Source organism: Phocoena sinus, chromosome 3 (assembly GCF_008692025.1).
Source record: "Phocoena sinus isolate mPhoSin1 chromosome 3, mPhoSin1.pri, whole genome shotgun sequence".
In the NCBI taxonomy this organism is placed as follows: Eukaryota; Metazoa; Chordata; class Mammalia; order Artiodactyla; family Phocoenidae; genus Phocoena; species Phocoena sinus.
In genome coordinates this window covers 96,963,507-96,987,322 of record NC_045765.1, presented here as the reverse complement: position 1 = coordinate 96,987,322, position 23,816 = coordinate 96,963,507, and the positions used below count along the sequence as shown (strand labels likewise).

The 23,816-nt window shown below is 36.2% G+C and overlaps 1 protein-coding gene across 2 annotated transcripts in view; it reads right to left on the bottom strand.

Moving 5' to 3' along the window:
- Positions 1-23,816, bottom strand: part of KIAA0825 (KIAA0825 ortholog) — a 416,193-nt gene that overhangs the window by 259,262 nt on the left and 133,115 nt on the right. For both annotated transcript variants that reach the window (XM_032625775.1, XM_032625773.1), the window contains 6 exons: positions 23,362-23,456; positions 19,909-20,136; positions 18,087-18,352; positions 16,532-16,682; positions 11,598-11,788; positions 8,903-9,085 (listed from right to left, as the gene is read on the bottom strand). In XM_032625775.1, coding sequence (XP_032481666.1) covers positions 8,903-9,085; positions 11,598-11,788; positions 16,532-16,682; positions 18,087-18,352; positions 19,909-20,136; positions 23,362-23,456 — 1,114 coding nt within the window. The remainder of the gene's footprint in view (positions 1-8,902; positions 9,086-11,597; positions 11,789-16,531; positions 16,683-18,086; positions 18,353-19,908; positions 20,137-23,361; positions 23,457-23,816) is intronic.

Sequence of the window (23,816 nt, the reverse complement as noted above, 5' to 3'; positions counted from 1 at the left end):
CATTTTTCTACGTTGGCCCAAATTCAACAATAAATCTTGAGGTAATAAGAAAGGATTTGTTACATAAAATCTTTAGTAGATAGCTTGGCTAATAAAATTTTTATAATAACAGAAGACTATATTTGCCTACATGGAGTTAAGAGTCACAACTGGGAACATTTTAGAAATAGAATTGTTTGAAGTGGTGCTATCTCTCTTCATCTAAAGTACAGCAGCAATAGCATCTTTTAAATAAGAGGTAGAACGGAATTTGACTCTGAAAACCCACCCCTCTCTTTTCATCCTACAGCCTGCTTCTTGTATCCTCACATTTCCAAATTTGACCTGCCTCTCCACTGTTTGTCTCTCCAAGTAGAACACCTTCTAATTAAATACATGTTGACATTTTTTAGATTTTTAATAGATCATCTCCTCTCTGAAAGCCATTTCCTCACTAAATTTCAGACAGAACAAAATTCCATAAATAGGCTCCAAAATGAGGCTGTCCTATTTCCATCCCATACTTTCCACTGTGTGAACTAGAGAAGCAGGCATGAGCTAGGTCAGGACACCAGGACATGCTTTTCTAAGGAGTCTGGACTTTGTATTAGCAATGAGGAATCACTGAAGAGTTTATAGCATAAGAGTTTTATCAGCTATTTTACATTTTAGGAAACTCACTTGTGCACTAGTGAGGAGAGCTGATTGGAGATTAGGGCTGGAGGAAGGGAGATAATGAAGATGATATTTCGGTAGACCAGGCAGAAGAAGACAAAGTCCTAAACCAAAGTAAGAAGCATAAGAGATCGTGTGTATGGGACAAATATAAAAAGAAATAAAATTAATAGAATTAACAATATTCATTCTCTAATGATATGGGGTTGGAGGCAGCAAAAGGGAGGAGGTAGAAGGCAGAAGGGTTAAGATAAAAGAAGTCTGGACGACTTGCAGGTGCTTTCCTTAGTTTTAGATATGCTGAGAGGGTTGCAGACTCCAGTAGGAATTTGGATTTACTGATCCAGCATATACAAGAGACATTTGGATTGATGATACTGATATGTAAGTCACTAGCATAATGGTGAAGCCATGGGAATGGGTGAATTCACCCAAAGAAACAGTGTAAGATGAAAAGATGGACAAGGATGGAACTCTGGAACACACCAACATTTAAAGGGTGAGGTGAGAAAAAGAAGCACTCAAATGAAGCAGAAGGAATCATCAGAGAAGTAGGCAAAGAGCCAGGAGAAGGTGATGTTAGGGTTAGAGAAATGGCCAATAATGTCATAAGCTGCAGAGAGGGTAAGTGAATGGAGGGACAAAACTTGTAAAGATAGCAATTGGGTGTGCATGGATGACCTAGCCCATGTGGTTTGTTTAGCATGATGAGGGCAGCTGCAGTATATTGAGTAAATGGTAGGTGCAAAAGTGGAGACAATGAGCACAAACTCTGTTTTAGAAGGGAGGCACAGTAATAAAGATGGAATATTTTTTAATACAAGAGAGTCTTGGGGAGAAGAACCAGAGACTAAGGCCATGACGTAGGAGGTAAATGTCATCAAGAGCTCAGGTGAAAAGATTTGCTGTGTTGGGAAAAAAGACTCACTGATCACCAGTCAAAGGATGTAAAGGTAAGTAAGAATCAAGATAATTATTAAGAATGGAGATGAGAAGTTAAAGTACATACATGATGGTCTGGGTTTCTCAGAGAAGTAAAGGAGAAGGCCACCTTCTAGCAAATAGTGGGATGGGACAAGGTGGAGGGTTTGGCCAAAGTGAAGAAGGATGAAAGAGGGAGTTACCCAGAGACAGGACAAGGGGTAGGATTGTCAAAGGGTACAAAAGCACAGCTGAGTGATTTTTGCCAACAGTGTTCCAGAGGCTGAACAGAGAGTCCAAGAGAGTGAGGGCGCAGGAGAGGGACACGCACTAGCAAGGGAGCTAGGAAGAGGAAGGTGCTGGTATAATGTGAGAGGAGGTACAGTTAAGGAGTCTGGAAAAAAAGGCTGTCTCAAAGAAAGTGACGTACTTGGGGAAAAGGATGGGACAAGAGCTGGGTTTGATGAGAGAGAAGGAGGAACTAGAAGCTTTGGTATCATAGCCTCTGCCTACTTTTCCACCTACCTCTTTGAGCCCTTTGCATAAATCCCCATTTGTCCAGTTATCTGCAGGGGGTAGGGGGCACCTTATTTCTCCAAGAATGAATACCTTACCTAGAATGCCCTCTCTGCCATGTTCAACTGGCTCCATAGATGGCTCTACCTCAAAACCTTATCTGATAAGTCTTCCCTGACCACCCTGTCTAAAATATTTCCCTTCTCACCACTCCATCCCTCGCTATGCTCTTATTTGGCTTTGCTTCTTCTTAGGACTTAACTCTACCTCTGATCCTTTTACATTCACTTTTTGCTGCCTGCTCCATACCCAAGGGGAGGGTCATGGAAGATAAATGCACCTGCCTGAGTATGTGCAGGACCTCTGGAGCCAGATAGCCTGGGTGTGTACCTTGGGTGGGCTCTTTATTAGATGTGTAATGTTGTTTGGCAATTAATTTTGCTTCAGTTTTCTCATTTGTAAGATGGGGATAATAATAATCACCTCACAGGGTCAGTGTGATGATTGAGATAATGCATAAAACCCTTTAGCCAAGTGCCTTGTACATAAGAAGGGCTCAACAAATGTAAGGTAGTATCAGTATGATAACGACAGTTGCAAATACTTCTTAACAAGGTCTACAACTACCTCAGAACTGACATGGAATTCCTAATAGTCTAAACAGTTGTCTAGGTACAGTTTTATTCTCAAGATTAGAAAAAATAATGGAGGATCTAATAATAATGGAATGGCTATTTGGTGCCAAAATTTCTTAGGCTACAAACCATTGGCAATGCAATACTTCCCAGAACATTTCTGCCAGTCCCTAAACTCTTTTCCTCCACTGAGAGTTGCACTGGTAATAGTAAGGTTATCTGGCGATAATGAAATATTATGGCAGATGTTTATGGTCTCAGAGGGGGTGGGATCTGTATGAGCATTTAATTCCACAGCAAGATCCCAAATTAGTTTCATTATTCTGGAGAGTATAACAGGGTGAAAATTGGCCTACAAGCCTCCATGGGAGAATGAAATGATGATCTAGCTATTAGATACCCTCTAATGATGTTTTGGTATACAGTTAAAAGAGAAGATGCTCTAAATAAATCATAGTGGAGAGTAAAATACAATCATATGAGCCACAGAATTACATTTTCCACAAGACATAAAAGAATTTTGATATAGCAAATGTGAATACTCCTTTAAACAAAAGTAATTGTCCAGAGGTTGAAGCAGAATACATTTCTTCACATTTCCAAATTAGCGGCCTGTAAAGACAGCTTTGCTTAAAGGGAAAAATATAAATTTGGGGAAAACACCTTGCCTTTGCCTTTCCTCCAACATCATGCCCCTTCTCTATTATTAACATCATACTGGCTCTGGGCTGATCACACCACCCGACGTGAGCACACTATCCCAGATTCTGTCTCTTTTGGGTCCCTGATCTACAATTATGTTGCCTTCTTTCCTTTTTTCATTATCAAAACTGATTGACTCCTTGAGCTTATGTAGCCAGCTGCTGCTAGCATGAAATAAATTCAGTGCACATCAAAAGTGAGATAAACTGATATGCTAAAATGAGTTAGCTGGGTTTTATGCTTCTCTTGTGCCACCCTGCTTTTGGCTGCCCTCCCAGAAGAAACGTGTCTCATAATATGATGCTAACGGAATAAATCTCCAGGATGGAATAGAGGTAGCCCAAGGATGTAAGTTCCACAGGGGCAGAGGGGTCAGGTCAGATATCTTATATCATCTGTGGCTACCATGGTGCCCAACCCAGTGGAGGTACGCAATAAATAAAAATAACAAGAGACCATAACTTCAGAAGAAGTAGAATTAGGTTTGAAGTTGAACTATTGAGACAACACTGGAATACTTGAGATGACTGAGGACATATGAGACTTTCTGATGCCCCTAAAATCATAGCCAACTAACCATGAATATGCAGAGATAACCAAATTCAATCTACTTTACCATTTTAAACATAATTCTAAGTCACTGCTTTTCTTTCATAAAGCAGTGTTACCCCTGGGACTATAAGTTGCTGCCTCAATGTCATTAACTTTAAGACACAAGGTAAGATACTTGGAGTACAGTATGGTTCCCTGCATTTCTCCTGCCCCTGGCTTGTGTTTCTTATGATGAAAATAACTCTTTGAGGTTAGAAAATGATGATTTGAAGTTAGAAAATGACTGGCACAATGCTTGGCCTATAGAAAGTACACTGTAAATACTGGTTAAAAAAAAAAAAAAGGAGTGAATAAATAGAAGGTATTGTCAGACCCTGCTTAGTAGAAAGGAGGATGAATTTGGGGGGCATCTGTGAAGTCAGTCTTGGGTGGTACACAGACAAGGCACAGACTGAGAACAGGACATATGGTGAAGAGACTGAACCAGACTTGACCCCAGAGTACAGGGCAGGAACCAGCTAGTCAGAGATTCAGGGCACTGGTCTTCTCCAAAATTAACAACTAGCCGTTTACCAATGTTTTACCTTATTAAGACCACACATAAAGCTGTTTGATTTTAGTTCTTTCTTTTGATAGAGATTTCCCTCAAAAATAATGTTTAGAGGGAAACGTACAAAGGGAGTCATTTAATCTAAACAAAATGGCTAAGAGAACTACCTCTGTTTTCTGGATCATTTTGCATTCTGCCAGACACCTTTTTTTTTTTACATTTTACATACTTTTATTTCTATTTCCATCTAATCTATATTCATTTTTAACAGCTTTATTGAGATATATAATTCACATACCACAAAATTTACTCATTTTAAGTACACAACTAAATGATTTCTACTATATTCAGAGCTGTGCAACTTTCACCACTATCTAATTTTATAACATTTTAATTAGGCTCAGAAGAAACCCTGTACCCATTAGCAGGTACTATCCATTCTTCCCTCCTCTCAGCCTCTGACAACCACTAATCTACTCTCTGTCTCTGTGGATTTGCTTATTCTGGAAGTTTCTAGTAAACTGAGTCACACAATATGTGCTCTCACATGTCTGGCTTTCTTCACTTAGCATGCAGGTTTTGAAGTTCATCCCTGTTGCAGCATCTGTCAGTACTCCATTTCTTTTTTTTTTTGCGGTACGCAGGCCTCTCACTGTTGTGGCCTGTCCCATTGCGGAGCACAGGCTCCGGACGCGCAGGCTCAGCGGCCATGGCTCACGGGCCCAGCCGCTCTGCGGCATGTGGGATCCTCCTAGACCGGGGCACGAACCTGTGTCCCCTGCATCGGCAGGCGGACTCTCAACCACTGCGCCACGAGGGAAGCCCAGTACTCCATTTCTTTTTATGGCTGAATAATATTCTACTGTATGTATATGCCACATACTGTTTTCTATTCACCAGCTGATGGACATTTGGGTTCTTCCCACTTTGTGCTGCTACGAACACTTGTGTACAAATCTTTACATGGACATATGTTTGCATTTCTTTTGTGTACGTACCTAGGAGTAAAATTACTGCATCACAGGACCATATGCTCAACATTTTACATGAGCATCCCTATGCTTAACATTTTGAGGAACTACCTGTTTCAAGCGTGCCAGACATGCTTGAAGTATGAAAAACAAAGTTTTAGTCCAACACTTTCTGTTTTGTAAGGGACAGTGAAATAATTTCATATAACTAAAGAAATAAACAAGCTAAGACAATAACTTTAAAACACCTAGTACTAGTTTGAAACTGAACTACAGACAAAGAACTGAAATACCTTAGAGTTTAGTGATTCAAAAGCCATGAGAATGATAACAAGTGACCCCCAAAAGACAGGTCTGCTGTTCCTTGGCTTAGTGATCAACATTCTGACCTATTGCTGATGACTCCAACCTTTGCCTGGTATGTTGGTACTTGTACTGAAATTCATTCTTCCATGTTATTAAATGATGTAACATTGGGGACAATCAACTTTCAAAAAATTTCCATTTTTAGTTTTTATATAACACATCAAAATATTCTGGAGATATAACATTCAATTTTAACATTAAAAATTTTTTCAGACTTTCCTAAATTACTCGGGGGTGAATATTTCATCTTGTTCACTGCTGTATCCTTTGTGTTTAATCCTGGTGCTTAATTATAGGGCCTAGGGAGGCAACAACATTTGTCGAATTGAAACTAAATTGCATTTGCCTAAAATTCTAAAAATTAATTTTAATTTGCTATATTAAAACTAACATTCTACACAAGCAAAATGCAATACGTGAAATCACTGTCTGGGTATGTGTGTGAACGTGCATTGAGTACACTTCTGAAAGTGCAGTTTAACTGCCTTTACAGAAGAAGATAAGTATAACTACACGTGATAAGCATTTTGGAAAATACATGGTGAATGTTTTCTGTTTCAGCAGGTTTCTTTCCCTGGAGGACAAAGGGAGTACTCCTTTTACAACATTCTAACAGAAATCTTCAAAGGAGAGTTAAAAAAGAACACACATTTTTGCAAACAGGCTTCATTCTTTCTGAAAAGATTTAAAAATCATATTTCTGCCCTGGGATTTAGTAGTCCTATGCTAAGCTCAGGAAGGAAAATACAGTCAGTTTATCTGTCAGAACTACTTGGAATAAAGGCAGTCACCTTCAAAAAAGGTATATCACATAGAGTAACAAATGTCAGGCATAGTTTATAAAAATTCAATGCTATCAACATCTGATTGCTACTCTTCACCAATTCCTCAAAGCATACAGTTTAATTTTTAAATGGGAGACAGAGATACAATTTTTTTCTAAAATACTAATAATATGACAACTTCATATCCTGGCTGTGAAAAGAAGCTAATAAGTCAATAGGGTTCTTGCAACATACACACACTTTTTTTTCCTATTTGGTGAGGAACATGCTGCCCTGTAGATTTTCTTTGTCAATACAAAGAGAAATATATTTTAAAGATTAGATTTATACTTTAGGAAAGCAATAATAAATTTTATATCAACATGAATGGATACAATCTGTGAAAATTTTTATGATCTGAGAAATAATAAAAAAATTAAAGTATGTATAGAATTTTGTTCATGCTTCAAAGCAATACCACTATCTATGTTTTATATTAAGAAAACCAGAGGCAGTGCTTGGTATAAAATGTTCTGCAATCCTGGTTGAAATTAGCAATTTAAATTTGTTGAATGAGGTTACAGTGCAATATCTAATGCACAAATCACAGAGATTTGAATACTTGCATAGTTGTTTTAAAATGTATCAAAAGGCCACAGGTTAACAATAATGAATGTATGTTATATTATCATTATTAAAATATGCAATCTTTTATAACAATTTATTTGTTTTACAAATGCATTGGGGGGTTAAAATTTTTCTATTCATCTGTGACAGACCATGAAATTCAATATTGCTCACCATGACCAATCCATGAAATTTGTCAACTTTGTTCCTGATTTTCACAGGGCCTTCCCCTTAGATGAAATGACCCATTGAACTAAGAGCATAGTTATTTTTTCATCTATGGTAAATCAGTTTAGTTTACTAGGATTTATTATAGGCTTCAGACCTTGAGCTTTTTATGATTATGCACCATTTTGTACATAATCCCAAATTTATGGCAATTTATCTCACTATTTCTTTCCCTTTCTGAAAGAATTCTCCATTTCTAAAATGAGTTCTCAATGGTAAGGTTGCCAGAAGAAGCAATCTGTAAACAATGGGTCTGTTGAAAGTCAAGGAGTGGGTGAAAATTATAGGGAAATTGAAATCAAACTTGTTAATTACTCTTAGAATTTCTAACACAAAGGTCTTAAAATTTACTGAAAATCAAGATTTATACATTGCCTTTACCAGCATAGTGCAGAAACATACTTTACCTAATTTATTCTAAGAAACAGAAATGTGTATAATTTTTACTATCCAAGAAACTAAGAATATGCAATATCTAGTCTTTCAAGATAAAGTGACTATTTTGGAGGAGGGTTTAAACAAAACTATATTAACGTTTTATTACAAGATTTACTCTAATCTCTTTTATAATATTACAAATTTGAATGAAATAAACCAGAAAAGTAGTTCAAAATTTTTAATTTCCCTAAATCTTATTTGTTTAGCTAAGTAAAATATTTCAACATTTAAAAAATGTAATTACTTGTTCCTATTTCCACTGACTGCCATTACTAGCTCAGTCACTAAAGTCTAATACTAAAAATGCAAATCTATGGCAGAGTAACTGAAAGTATGGGACCATGAGGTCTCTTCCAGATTTGAGAATATTTTATTTTATTTATTTTTTTTGGCCGCACTACACAGCATGTGGGATCTTAGTTCCCTGACCAGGGATCGAACCCACGCCCCCCTGCAGTGGAAGCACAGAGTCTTAACCACTGGACCACCAAGGAAGTCCCTTGAGAATATTTTACAATCATTTAAAAATATTTTTTATTAGAGAAAATCACCTTATATCAAATTAAAAATTAAAAAATATTTTTAAAAGACACACAAAGCCATTGGATATGATTTATTATTTCACAGAGTAATCAAACTATGACTGAAATAACCAATCCATTAATATAATTTGATCATTTAAACAACTCAAATAGTGATGCTCGAAATGATCCTGCTTGTACTGGAGCCTTATCAACTGAATAGGATCGACCAATAGAGATATACCACATTACTAGGACCAAATTACTCTGAGAATGAAGAAACCCTTGTTGGTTAGTGTTTGTTTTGTAAAATGGCTCACCTCATATCAAAAACGCACTTCAATAAATTTCTACTTGCTACTTCACACAATTCAGTAAGTAGCATGAAAATAACTCTGTTAAATCACATTAATTTATATACCATAATAGCTAAAAAGAAAATATATCTGATACTTACTGGTATAATTCAGTTAGTGGTGAAGTCAAAATGACTAATGTTGTGAAGAGATTATTACAATGGGTATGAATTTTTAAAATTTTATCATCTACATACTCATGAGGATTCAAAAGCTTCTGTACAGATGTGCAAACTGACCATAACATGTTCTCAGTGCATATTAAAATTGTTGTGACATCAAGTCTGTTGGAAAGAAAATCATGTTAAATCATTTTTCTGCTTGGTATATACACTATCATCCATAGCTATTATATTAAGAATATGTAAGAATAGATATATTTAGTTAGCTATCAGAGCTTCAGAGATCAAAAACAGATAGACAGCATCAAAGATAGCTTTTGAGTTTCCAAGTGTTAGCTGACCCATAATACCATTCATTGTCTTTAGGAATAGTGAAGTCTATAGTAGTGAAGTGTTTCAGGAGCACTTTTTTTTTTTTTTTTAATGTTTATTTTGCATTATCAAGATACTCTCCAAGAATCTCAAGAGACTTTCCTTCAGCAAAAGTCAGCAATTAAATTCAGCAAAAGTTAGATTAAAAGAAAATTTGCTATTATCCTATAGTACAGTAGTGAAGTGTTTCAGGAGCACTTTTTTTTTTTTTTAAATGTTTATTTTGCATTATCAAGATACTCTCCAAGAATCTCAAGAGACTTTCCTTCAGCAAAAGTCAGCAGTTAAATTCAGCAAAAGTTAGATTAAAAGAAAATTTGCTATTATCCATATATGCATGATAGGTAAAAATCTGATAGCAGGACAATTGTCCTCATCCAAGTACAAGGTGTCAAAAGAAAGTTACAAGATTGGGCAACATGTTCTCCCAGCAAGTGAAAGATGAGAAAAAATGACACCAGAAGTGCAAATGGAAAAGCTTATTGTTTCAGAAATTTCCAATATTAAATAAATTTGTGGCAAATATGCTATATTTTTTCTTATTCATAAACTCATTTTTTGGTTTCTATCTTTCTTGAGTTTTAACAGCACTCCAAAGATCTGTTTAAAGACTATTTTGGTATATGACTAAATTGTACAGAGCTCAGTTAATTTCCTCTTTTTTTTCTTTTAAATTCAATGCTGAAGAAATAGAAGATGAAAGTTTTGAAGTGATAAGAAACAAGTTTGAGGATCTTTTAAAATGACATTTTGGCTTCACATGTATTATATATAATACATGTACACATACATTAATAATATATAATATATTATATATAAATCATATATATGGTTTTGGTTATACAACAGTTGGAAGCTACTGGAATTCTAAAAGCATCAAGAATCACCCTTAGGAAGGTTTAATTATAGTTTGCATCCACTCACTCTAATTGCTAATTAAACAATTGCAAATCCAAGATATATATATATACACACAGACACAAACGCACACATGCCTGCAAAATCTGATTTCCTCACTATCAATGCTTTAGAATTAACCATTCAAATAAAAGTATTTATTTATTTTACATATTAAAAACTAGGAGAGATAACTCTAGCTTTGCGTGGCATTTTTATGTAACTACCCAGAAAACAGAAACCAAAAGTCTCTATAGTACAGTTAATCAATTAAATATACTACCTATTTCAGGAGCTAATAGTAAATCTGATTTCATAAGCATCTCATAATGGCTTGCCACCTCACAGTCAAAAGTGACTTAAGCTACATCAGGAAAAGAATGAAGGTATTCTTTGCTCCCAAAAGGAATTTTCCATCTATTCTTCAGAGTTCAATGTTTTTTTAAAAAATGCTTGGTCAGTAATTCAAAACAGCCTGTTCAAAATACCACACTTATGGAACACTGTAGCAGGACCTAAATGCCCTTCAAATGCAGCATGCTTGATCAGAAAAATAATTCCTACTGGAAAAAAATTTAAAAAGCCTCTGATGTCTTTCGGTTCCTCCTAACATATATCTGAAAAAAGAATTTTTTATACCTAAAAGGCAGGTCTTAATCGTATTAGCCAGAATGTTTGTAAAAACAAAAGCCTTCGCTTTGTACAGACCATTGCTGTCACGTAAGCACATTTTTGTAAAATTCATTGCCTAGATAACCCATAGAATTGGACTATAATTCAGTCTTTAATTTAAGACCCCGTGACTGCTACTCCTCATTTTCTGTGATTTCACATTTTGTTGAACTGGCTTTTAGTAATACATAATGAAAAGAAAAGGAAAAAAATAAAGGAAAAGAGGAAAGAAGCAATTAGACTATATTAAGAGACAAATGATTAGACAAAAGAGTTTCCTTAATAAAGATTAACTACACTATTTAAAGACATTAAAAAAAAAAACCAAAAAAACAAAAATCCCCTGGTTGCCTAGAATTTCAAAGTCAAATTACTTCATCACAGCACTGATGTTTTCTTCTCCATTTCAGGACCTTAATTTTCCCTCTTTATCTTATTTATTAACCTTTGGACATCTATGTCCTAGATTGTAATACATCTTGACTCACTCTTTAGAAACAAGTGGGTTTTATATACAATTTTAAGAAGAAAAAAAAAGAACAAAGTTATTTTGATTCAAGTTCCACATTTCTACTTAAGTATCTCGGGAAAATTGAATATGATTTCCTTTCAGATGTTAGAAATGTGTTAAATATACAAGGAGCTATGTCATGAGACATAGAATTATATTCTGCTTTATACAAATGACAAAAAAGTTTTCTTAAAAAACAATGGTTTTCACAACTTCCATTACCTTATCTGTGGAGCTCTCTTATAACTGGGATGGGCCCGAGCATATCTGGAGGCCAGGAGACCCAAAGATTTCTCCAGCACTTCTGCTAGAATCTCCTGGGCTAACTTAGGGGGCAGAATGGTCCAGAGATCGTGATGAAGCGCCCAGAAGAAATAATGCCACATCTGGAGCGAGAAGGAGCATCTTTCCCCCTAGCAAAACCACCACACATTAAAAAAGACAATCACATCTTCCCAAACATCAGTTTGCTTCCTATGAATCTAATTAGTTCAGGCTGAAAGGAAATAGCTGGAGAGTTTGACACACTAGATGACCAAGAAAGATTTTTGACAACATGTAAAACATCCTTATTGACAAAGGAACATATGTTTTATTTCAATTATGAGACCAGACATTCTCGTGCAAATCCAGACCACAAGCATTTAACCTAGCATAGCCTTGATTTACCTACTCCTGGTCTAGAGTTTAAAATTTACTTTAAAATAATTGTCTTGGGGTTCCCTGGTGGTGCAGTGGTTGAGAGTCCGCCTGCCGATGCGGGGGACATGGGTTCATGCCCCAGTCCAGGAGGATCCCACATGCCACAGAGCAGCTGGGCCCGTGAGCCATGGTCGCTGAGCCTGTGCGTCTGGAGCCTGTGCTCCGCAATGGGAGAGGCCACAGCGGTGAGAGGCCCGCATACCGCAAAAAAAAAAAAAAAAAAAAATTGTCTTTATAGCTGCTAACCAAAGTCATGCTAGTTTAAGATACTGGGCCAATTCTTCGAAAATTAAAATTTATTAATTTGTTTACGGATGTATATGGATTATTAGCATCATTGAGATCATTTTATAAATGTTTTAGATTTCACACTGCAATGAAATGACAGGAGCAAAAATAAACTTACATACTATATACTTATTAACATGCATGAAAACAAAGGGGGTGGGTAACTATCAAAGACTATATTAGGCTATTGCATCCATGGAGTTTTAACAATACTAGAAAGAGTAACATAGTCTGATTTTTGCAAGATTTTGTAAAGTCTAGGCATATGTTATCATCATTTCTTAGTATTTTTACAGTACTTTATACTTCCAAAGGGCCAGATTTTCATTCCCTTCCACCCCGCTACAGACCTCTTCTCTGTGCCAAATCTTCCCTGACCACAGAGTGAGACCCAACAGCAGCCAAAGACAAGGAAAACAGGCAGAAATGAGAAGGTAGCCTCAAGTGAATTACAACCCTTAATTAGTTAACATGCTCTCTGGGAGGTATGCTAGTGTTTCCTCATTTTCTTCAGACCAGAGTAAAAGATTACTTGAAATAGATTATTTGAAGTTTGAAGAATGTGTTCTTCAAATACTATCCTGATTATATGTTACTGTATCAAAAGTTAAATGAGAAAAACTTCCAATTTATCTCTAAGTAATCCTCTTGGACTTAAAATTTCTGCTTCGCCCACTACTTATATTTCTCAAACAAATGTCATCTTTTTATTTTTTTCAGGATAGTTTTAGTTTTCATTCTTTTTTTTATATAAATTTATTTTATTTTATTTATTTTTGGCTGCATTGTGTCTTTGTTGCTGCGCGGGGCTTTCTCTAGTTGCAGGGAGCAGGGGCTACTCTTCATTGTGGTGCCCAGGCTTCTCATTGCGATGGCTTCAGTTGTTGCAGAGCACAGGCTCTAGGTGCGTGGGCTTCAGTAATTGTGGCTCGTGGGCTCTAGAGCACAGGCTCAGTAGTTGTGGCACACGGGCTTAGTTGCTCCGCAGCACGTGGGATCTTCCCGGACCAGGGCTCGAACCCATGTCCCTTGCACTGGCAGGCAGACTCTTAACCACTGTGCCACCAGGGAAACCCAAACAAATGTCATCTTAAAAAAAAGTCTGCTCTTCTCCTATACCTAAAGTTGATCATTTCTTATGTGGATACTCCTTACGTATCATTCTCCTGGTAATTTCTTTGATTAGTAAAATCTTTTGTAGTTACTGTAATAATAACAATCTATAGTTATTATCTATTGACTTTCAAATGGAGTTTATAAATGAGTAGAATTATTCTCCTTGGGTGGCAAACTTGGATATCAAACTGTCAAAGACTCAAGTTCAAACTGGTGGGGACTTTGACCACTTCTGATTTTCTGACTAGATGTACATGAAAACTGTTTAAGAAAAAAACAGAATTACAAAATTAATGCAGAAGTAGCAAAATTATAGTTTCTTATATTTTCTTTGTTGTGTGTTCTGTGATAAAGAATGCTTTAAAAAATTTCCTCAAGTAAGAAAGTAATTTTAATGCTGGATTTTCTTTATTACTTTCTGTGTTGTGTGTTAATTAAAGCAAAACCAACCCAACCCATGTCATAACTGGCCTGAATGATTTACACTTTCTCCGTGATTTACACTTTCTCCTATAATAACATGGTCAACATGATTTCTCATATTTTTCAAAATATAAAAAAACAATTTCCTTAATAGCTACCTTTTAGCAATAAATGAGAAAATAAAAATAACTTTAGGCACACAGATTTCTTCTCCTAAAGTAAAATATACTTATTTTTAAGACTTTTAAAAATATAAACTTCATGTTTACTTAAAGACATTCCAAGCTGGTCACCTTTCTCACAATTTTCTTCAAAATGTGTATAAGTTCAATGTATGCAAGGGCTTTCATTAAACTAAATGTGATTCATTTATTTTTCTGACCTGTTTCCCTCTTTGTTGTCATTTCAAAAGTATGCTGCTAGTAAACATCTGTTATTTTTGTAGACCCACTATAAGGTAAACAGATGTGAGCTTTTATTTAGATTATATATCAGGAAACAAGCAGCTGGGCTTTATTATATAAGCCACTCAATATTATCCTTGAACAGGCAATTCTTTATTCTCTATTAGAAAACACAAGTTGCTAAAATTGAGCAGATGTCAACTATACTAAAAGCTTAATTTTAAACATGTAATTTGAACACCCACTGTGCCATCTGACCAGCACCTCATCAGAAAGATACTGAACTCTTTGGCTCTCTCAACCTGACAGTTTAGAAAATGGAAATGATGTATCTAGGGCTCACTTGATATCACAAAATGTGAGCAAATATTGCTCCATATCTTTATAAATTTTTTCACTATTTCTTTACTACTCTCTGCACAGGGCGATAGGTTTCCCTGAGATCTCTATCCTACCCTTCCCCTCCAGTCAGGCAGATTTCATCTCCTCTCCTCTCAAAACAGCCCTGCCAAAAACATACTAGTCCTGTTTCACAAATCAGTTGGAATAATGGGGGAGCGGAGGAGAGAGGGGTATAGTAAACGGGATAAAACCATGTCAGGGACTCCAGTTGTCAAAACAACTTAGCATCTGTGCTATTTTTAGAAGGTTCTTAGTTTTGGTAAATAGAAAAGCAGTATCACTTAATTTTTCTGAGCATAAATAACAACCACTAACTGCAATTAAATTGTAACTATTGACCATGTAAGTAAGTGTATGGAAGCTACAGTACCATGCAATCACAGGGTAGCTATCTCGTTATTTCTGTCTTAGAAGCTAAACTCTTGTCATAAGATCTAAGAGCTGCATGTTATGTGGTAATTTGTTTTTGTCTTTTTTTTTAAATACTTGGTAACTTCAATAACAGGTTCTCAATGCATCTACTTATTATTTATACTGTACAACTCTTCTACTTCCCAGTTTGCATAAGAGGAAACATAATACCCCTATGTTGGACATATAATGAGAGACCTGTTCTTCAATGGAAACATTATATAAAATTGCTCATTAGTACACTGACACATTGAAATAGTTTGAAACATGAGATGGATTCGTTTTCAACCTCTCTGTTTACCTCAAGGCACATAGGGGAGCTGGGATGCTGCCAGGAGAAGGGAAGACAGATACTTTTATTCTTATCTCAGAATACCAGCTGCACCATACCACTTTCCATTTTCTTTCTGCTCACTGCTGTTTGAAGTATGTCAGGTTTGGAAAACCCTATATGGATGCTCTCGCAAAAAGAAAATGTATCTGGGAAGGGCCTCTAAAGGAGACCCTTTCTAAGACCCATGAAATCGTCTTAGAAAACGTGGAAAGCCCTTTTAAAAAGCTTCTAAGCTGCTCCTCTCTGTTGTGACAACATTTATTATGATAATAACAGGCATAAATGGAGCCACTGGAACCTTCAGTGTCAGGAAGGTGACAGGAGTGACTTCACTGAATAAAACTCCACTCTGTTTTTCTCAATACTCCATAGATAGAATGTTTCACTCCACCCTGAAGTCAACTTCAAGGGATTTCAAGAGTTGTGGTTTATGTATAATCAATGGGATTCAGGGGAAGGGAAACTAATGAAGCCTGATGATTAATAATTTTAATTGATCCTGGCTTTGGTTGCACTGGGAATCATTAGGCTTTAATTCAGTAGAAATTTGGGATTTCAAAACATGGGTTAAATGAAAATAGGTAAGCTATAAATGATCAGATGGGTCTTAAAGCACACTCATAAGAACATACAATAAGAAGGAAAAAATAAGTATAAAGAATAAAGCTGCTTAATAAAAAATATTTATCAAACACAGATGGAAATATATAACAAGAAAATAATGCAAGGATACCTATAACTGGTCCCTTTGAAAACAATATAAGGTCGTAGTATTTTGGCATTGTTTCTCTTTGAGTTTTCATTGTACCCCATTATATTCCAACTTATTATATAGCACTGAAACACTGCAGCTCAAATTAAGTTATTTTTACTTTTAAGCAGAAGGAGAGTTCTAATTATTTCAGGTTTTTAAAAACAGTGCTTTTCTAAGTACAGATTCAATATTTAAAAAACATTATCCTAACAGCCTTCGTTTGTCAGTACTGCCAAGCTCATGTTTCTAATTAGCCAGAAAGCAGGTAGGCAGTAAAACATATTTGTGTAAAAAAGGAGGGACAGTAAACTTAACTTCACACCTCATAAAAAGCTTTGTAGTCATCCCAGTGGTGGCTCTCAGCATCCTGTAAAATGCTTGTAGCACAAACTCTGATGCAGTAGTCCGTAACCTGAAACTGTAGAGTGTTGATGAATTCCTGATATCGTTGGACAGGTACCAGGAATATGGGTCTGTTCAGAGGGAATGATCAAAGAGACAGAGATTTAAGGCCTGTGCAGTAGGAGGTAACAATCTCCAGTACTACAAATGGTTTTGATTATTAGATATCAATCATTCATTTCCTCCTAATGCTGAAGTCTGCATCCACATTCACTTTCCAAAAAGAAAAAAAAAAAAATAGCTGGTCTTTGTTTTGCAAGTCCTTTGAAAACGTACATCTGCTGTTCCACAAATATGCACTTCAGCTTGAGACAAACTGCATTGTCAATACATCATTCAAAAATAAAAGTATTCTTTGTAAGCCTATTATTAGAGATCAGTGCACTATTTAGGCATTAGGTTATCGTTATTATAGAGAAAAACATGCATTTGTCAGAACCAACTTTTGTAAAGCTATCACACATCCCACAAACACACTCTTTTTATTTTAAAAATTGTAATTTTGTAGATGTCAATTATCTCATAAACTGTTTTACAATATTCTACAGAAATAAAGTGATTGCTGGCACATTTTGTTTATAAATTCAACAATCTGACTACTTAAGAGAATTAAAGAAATATCATAGTTATATCCTACAACAAGCCAAATTTACTTCTATCTTCAGCTATTTTTAGTACTCTCTTTGCTTCCTCTCATCACTACTAAGGGATTGCAAAGGCTAAATAAGGCATATAGACTAGATTCTTGGGCTCACACTGGACTGCCCAGTCTACATGCTCCCTTTGCAAGGGACTGTGCTCTCTTCTAGAGAGCACAAGAGCAGCCAGATAGACCATGTAATAATACCTCTGGTCATTTTTCTTCTCTATCCAGAAAACATTTGGTCTTTTTGGACTACTAATACATGAAAATTATGACTGCCAGATGCTTCCTCTTCAAATATGAAGGATAGCTTATCATTAAATGGATGTTCTGAAATATGTTTACATTCATCAATAAAATAGACTGAAATGCATCTCTTCTCTATGCCTGCTCCTAACATCTAGTTGGCCTAGGAACAAAAGAGAAGGGCATTTTCCACAAATACTGTTTTGTGTGACAAAAAGAAGTTTGTTTTTTCCTTTTCAGTGTAGTCAGTACAATGTGCCTTACAGAATGGAAAGGGTTTGTTTGGTCATGTCATAACAACATGCCGAAAATAGTCGCTCCAGTTTAGAGAATGGGAAATGCAAGGGTCATCTGAGTGGGCCTTTAGAGGGAATACCTATCCTTCTTACTATCCGTATATCTGGTTTAACACAACCCACGCTCTACCTTTTTGACATTTCCTAGTCAAAACAAATGAAAATAATTCACCATGTTGATTATTATTTTCTTCTTCTCAAATATTATTATCAAAATTCCACCTCTGTGATATCCAAAGATTACATGTTACTTTAAGAACGGCCATCAACTTAATATAAATGACACTCACTTCTTAGTATTTTCTTTCATCAAATTATCATATTGCATAAAATGCTGGAAGACATACACTGCTGTGGAGAGCAGCATGTGCAAGTTTTTCAGGGGTGCTTTGGAAGGAACCTCCTTGCCTCTCTCTTGCAGTCTGGCCAGGACAGCTGTTGCCACTTTACAACAGGCCTCCACAAAGTTTGCTCTAATTTCCTGAAAAGAATCATCTCTGCATGCCAGAGCCAGTGGAAGGATTGTGTCAAGTTTTTCCATGATGTCAGAACAAAACTAGGGAGAAATAAATGTAGCACTGAGTTATTTGTATTCTGACAGCACCGTGTAATTTATGTACAGGGGAGCTAAATTCCAAAATAATGAATTTGGCATCAAACATAAATATAATGACACAACTTTATAATTATCGATTTCTCTGTTGTAGAAAGTTATATGTTTTATTTCAAATAAATACCAAAATGATGCTTCTCTGTATATAACCGTCAAACCTTATGCTTACTAGAGAGACATCATGAAAAACTCATGAAATAGCTTTAAATTACTTTTATTTGTAGTTAATAGAACTCAGAAAATATGTATCCATGCTTACATTATTTTTAACTTATTCCTGGGTTTTTTTCGCTAAATTTTCATAGAAGTATTTTTTTAAATTAGTCATCACAGATAAATGAGGCTATATCAGTTTAACTTAAACAATCTAAAAGCATCAGAGACAACCTCATATAGCATCTTCTTATTGGTAAAGAGTCAGCAACTCTCAGAAGTGATGCACTTAGCTTTTCACTAGTTGTGAATTTACTCCTTCTTAATGGCAAAGGAGGCGTGATGGATGGATGGGAAGGCGCAACTTGCCTCCACTCCAGGTCGGCCAAAAGTGTTCCCTGGGGAATGTTCTGGAGCCTCAGGGTGGCAATAGGGGATTAAGGCCACCTTTAAAAACTCTCTTTCAAAAACATTTCAGGGGCTTCCCTGGTGGCACAGTGGTTAAGAATCTGCCTGCCAATGCAGGGGACAAGGGTTCGAACCCTGGTCCAGGAAGATCCCACATGCCACAGAGCAACTAAGCCCGTGCACCACAGCTACTGAGCCTGCGCTCTGGACCCCAGAAGCCACAACTACTGAGCCCACGTGCCACAACTACTGAAGCCCCCACACCTAGAGCCTGTGCTCCGCAACAAGAGAAGCCACTGCAATGAGAAGCCAGTGCACCACAACGAAGAGTAGCTGCAACTAGAGAAAGCCCGCGTGCAGCAACAAAGACCCAATGCAGCCAAAAATAAATAAATAAATTTATTGAAGAGAAAAAATTTCAACGATACTTTGCTAACCTCACTGTGGACTTAATGCTGAGTAACTATATTTCTCTATTTCCGTAATTACTTCCTATTTTCTCAGAATGTTCTGTGACTCTCAGAACACAGATGCAAGACTGATGTTAAAGGAATGGTCACTAAGGTGTAAATAAAGATTTAAAAGTTGCCCAAACCAATAAAAGACAGTAACTCCTTCAACCTCCTAAATTTCTCCTGGAGTCATTCAAAGGTATAACCCAAACAAGCAGTTTCTCAGCCCCCCAGGAAGTCACAGAGGCCCTCTCTTTAGTTACCTCAGATTCATGGAGCAAAAAGTTGGCAGCAGGTTTAAGTCCTTTTTGCTAGCACAGTGGCCCATGGATACCAGAGAAGAAAACTGGTACTGGGTCAAGTGCCAAGTGTTTCCCAAGAGACTCCATCATTTTTCTATTGGTTCCCTTTGCAATGGCGTATATATAAAAAAAAAAAAAATCTCATATGCCAATCTAATTTGAAAGGATTTCATTTGATACTTGCCTTTGCAATTTTCTTTGGTTGGTCTGCCTCAGGAACCACACGGCTATCTTGCCAAACTTGCTGGACATTTACAAGGTTCAAAGCATAGCTCATAGCTGAAGACCTTTCATTCTGTTCCTGTTGGAGAATTTTTGCGGAAAAGTCTTCAATGGCTGTTGTTATACAATGTGCCATGGGAAGAGACACTTCTTTAAATGCACTTCTCCAGCCAAAATTTAGTAAAGTAGCCTGAAATATAAGTTTATATGAAGTTATATCAATCTTAACTCAACAAGTGTTGTTCTATTTTATAGATATAAAAGTATTACTTTCGTTCAGCATGTTGAATGTAGGTATTCTTTGATAAACTGTAAAAGCCATTCTTACAACCTAAAAATATTACTCAGTGAATAAAGCAATATACAGAAACATGTGCATTCTTTACACACAGTAATATACTGTCATTTCATTTTAATTCATCAGTGGATTTAATCAAAAACTTTGTTTTTTCAAAATTTAATCTCTTAAATATAGTTCAATAAAACCATCTTTATGAGAGCTGAAAGTTCCACTCACTATTTATCACATAAAGGAGGCTTTAAATTCAATATATTTAATAAAGCCTACATTAGATTTTTATAGTCTTTTTTTATAGTTTATTGTTAACAAGTATTGCAACATACGACAGCATTTAATATTCAATCTTTTATTTCTTTTTCATTTTCAGAAATCCAGACAAGCCAAAAAAATAGCAATAAGAAATAAATTTCTCAGAGAAAATATACCATTGTGTGTTTCTAGATTTTTATTTCTTTAGAATTTTACTTAGTTTCTCCACCCACAAAGTGGTAAGCAGCACTACTTTTGTTCCAGAAAATGAGGAATTAAAATGACCTGCATTGCTCTGTGTATGGGGAGTGGGAGAGGCTGGGGTGGAGGGTGGTGGTGTTTTCTTGTTTTCTTTTGGTCTTTGGCTCATGTGGCAGTATGTTTACAAATGTATATTCCCCTCAAGTCCTCTAATGTTCTCTAAAGTATAAAAGCATTATGGATAGTAGGCTGAATCTATGCTTAGGATTAAACTTTTCCTGTTTTAGTGTAATCTTGTTTATAGCAATAATTTACCTACTGCAACTTCAGAAGACGCTAGGCTTGATATTCCTAACTGAATTACTTACTTTTCTGGATCTCAAGTTTTTTGTTGGAAAAATAAAAGAGCTGAACTGAATGATTTCTACGGTCCCTTTCAGTCTAAAATTACGGAGAGATGACCATTAGCTTAATTTTCTTGTATACATAATCCCACAAAGCGTTAATTTAATGGTTTTTTTTTGTACTTCATATACATGCAGTACAAAGTAATAAAGGTGATTCATCTTCTAGAGCTAAAATTCTATGATCCCATACTCTATAATCAGAAAAAGTGGCTCTCCTTCTCATTATGCTTATAATTAAGATGTAATTGAAATTTCCTTTCTAAAGTTTATTTGGACCTTTAACATCATAGGGCCTGCCTAAAGATACAACTCCCATTTTATTTTTACATAAAATGAATCAATAATTGAATCTACTCAGCTCATATAATTTCTTTTCTCATAAGTGAAACTTTGAAAGTGCCATGTGTATAGTTCTGTGCTGTAACAGTATTTTCTTGGGACGCATTTATGATAGAAATATAAAAAGGAATCTACCTTCATAAAAATTAAAAACAACAAAAACAACAGTAAAACTCTGCTTTTTGTTCCCCCACCAGGGCATGTCTATTCATTAAAATCATTCATTCATGCATTCAAGGCAAGATGTTATGGGGAAAATTGCCATGGTCACAGTGACTTTTTGTCCGTGTGTGCGTGCCACGATGATTACCTTTGCACATGGTAATTTATATGTAATTATACTACCTCCTAAATTCTCTCTTCAAAATATGGAAAACCGGGCTTCCCTGGTGGCGCAGTGGTTGAGAGTCCGCCTGCCGATTCAGGGGACACGGGTTCGTGCCCCGGTCCGGGAAGATCCCACATGCTGCGGAGCGGCTAGGCCCGTGAGCCATGGCCGCTGAGCCTGAGCATCCAGAGCCTGTGCTCCGCGACGGGAGAGGCCACAACAGTGAGAGGGGCCCGCATACGGCAAAAAAAAAAAAAAAAAAAAAAAGGAAAACCAAGCATGTTAATAGCTGATCTTAAAAAGAAAATTGAAAACACTTACTATTCAAATCTCCTCCTAGAAGTCTATTTATTTACATAAAATATCATTGGCTTACTTCTACTCTTCCCATTTGATGTTTGGAATTATACACCTTCCAGTTAGAATATATCAGATTTACTAGTTGATCCAAGAAAAAAAAAGAGGAAATAATGTTGTTTTCTGTTCTGTGTACAAAGGAGCTACCCACTAAATCCCTTTCTTCTATTACCTAATGCTAATTTCTTAATATCTACTCTGATTTTTGGTTAAAACATAATGTATAATTTTGCATTTTTTCTGATTATTTTCCTTGCTTTCTACATTGAAACTCTGTTAAAACTCTATGTTCTTTTGCTTTTTTAAAGGTTTACCTACTAGATCAGTCAAGATCCATTCAGAAAATAGAAACCACTCTCAGTATTTTGAAAGGAAGAATTTTAATGTAAGGTATTAATTACTAAGGTGATAGAAGACGTGAGGAGCCAAACATGGGTCATGAAGCAAGACAGTTATTTTATTACTATTACTACCACTACCACTAGCTACGACTGCTCCTAGGGCTGGAGGAACAAAGAATGGGAACAGTGCTATGCAAGTGTAGTCCCCGGGGCCACCAGTGAAGGAGGCCGACCTGCCAGGCGGACCTGAAACCTCAGAGATAGGACTGTGTGTGGGGAGCAGCATGGAAGAAATGAAGGAGTCACAGCTACTCCTGGAGATGTTCTCTAAAACAGAGCAAGGGGAAGAAATCCTCTGGTTTCTCTCCAAGAACTTCCCTCCAATCTTCCCTTAGTGCTTTTCATTGGCCAAACCTACCCAGGTCCAGAAAGCAAAAAAGCCTGGAAGAGGTTTTTCTCTACAATACAGAACGGAGCAGAGGAAGAGTGGTAATGGATCTGAGAGCAAACAGGGGCATGCTAGGCACACTCAAATAAGAGGCCAGTTCAAACTATTCTTTCCTCTTTCCTTTCCTTTTTCATCTCCACTTTCTCACTTTTCAACAGTTGTCTACAGTCCAAATTCTCAAGGTGTAGACCCCGAGTGGGATGAGAACAAAGATCTCTTCACTGCCAGCTCCCTACTCCTTGCATGGGACACACTGTGCAGCACAGCAGTGTTCCCACTAAATGCAACTTTCATCAAAATTAATAAGACTATTTTCAACCAGGAATTATTTTTTTAGTGGCTAAGGGTAAAACTCAAGACATATTGATTCATAAAGGAGTCATATAAAAATGATGATGCTATTACATATGAATAAAAAACCACCACCCATTTTTCCTCACTTACCTCTTTTACTGGTAGCAATTGCTCTGAAGGAATACTGGTTTCATTTGTTCTAGGTTTCTCTATTACAACTTCTCTACTGGATGTCTCCAAAATTTCTATGCAATAGAAAACAAACACACAAACTTACATTAAGAAAAACAAACCATACTAGATGTGATTAATAGGTTAAAATTAATTACGTAGAAAAGCTCTATCCATAGTACACACACACACATACAAACACATCAAGGTACAAAGAACACAGTCAACAAGATGTAGGGTGATATTGCCACCACAATAATGAGAGGATCTATATATAGAGTCCTTTTCTATACATACAACTTGATGGAATTTATATGCTATTTATATTCAAATTTGATGTATATGCATATATAATCTGTAAAATTCAGATCCTTTTGTCATTAACTCATTTTCATGTTAATAATGTAGGATAAGTTAACAATACAAAGTAAATA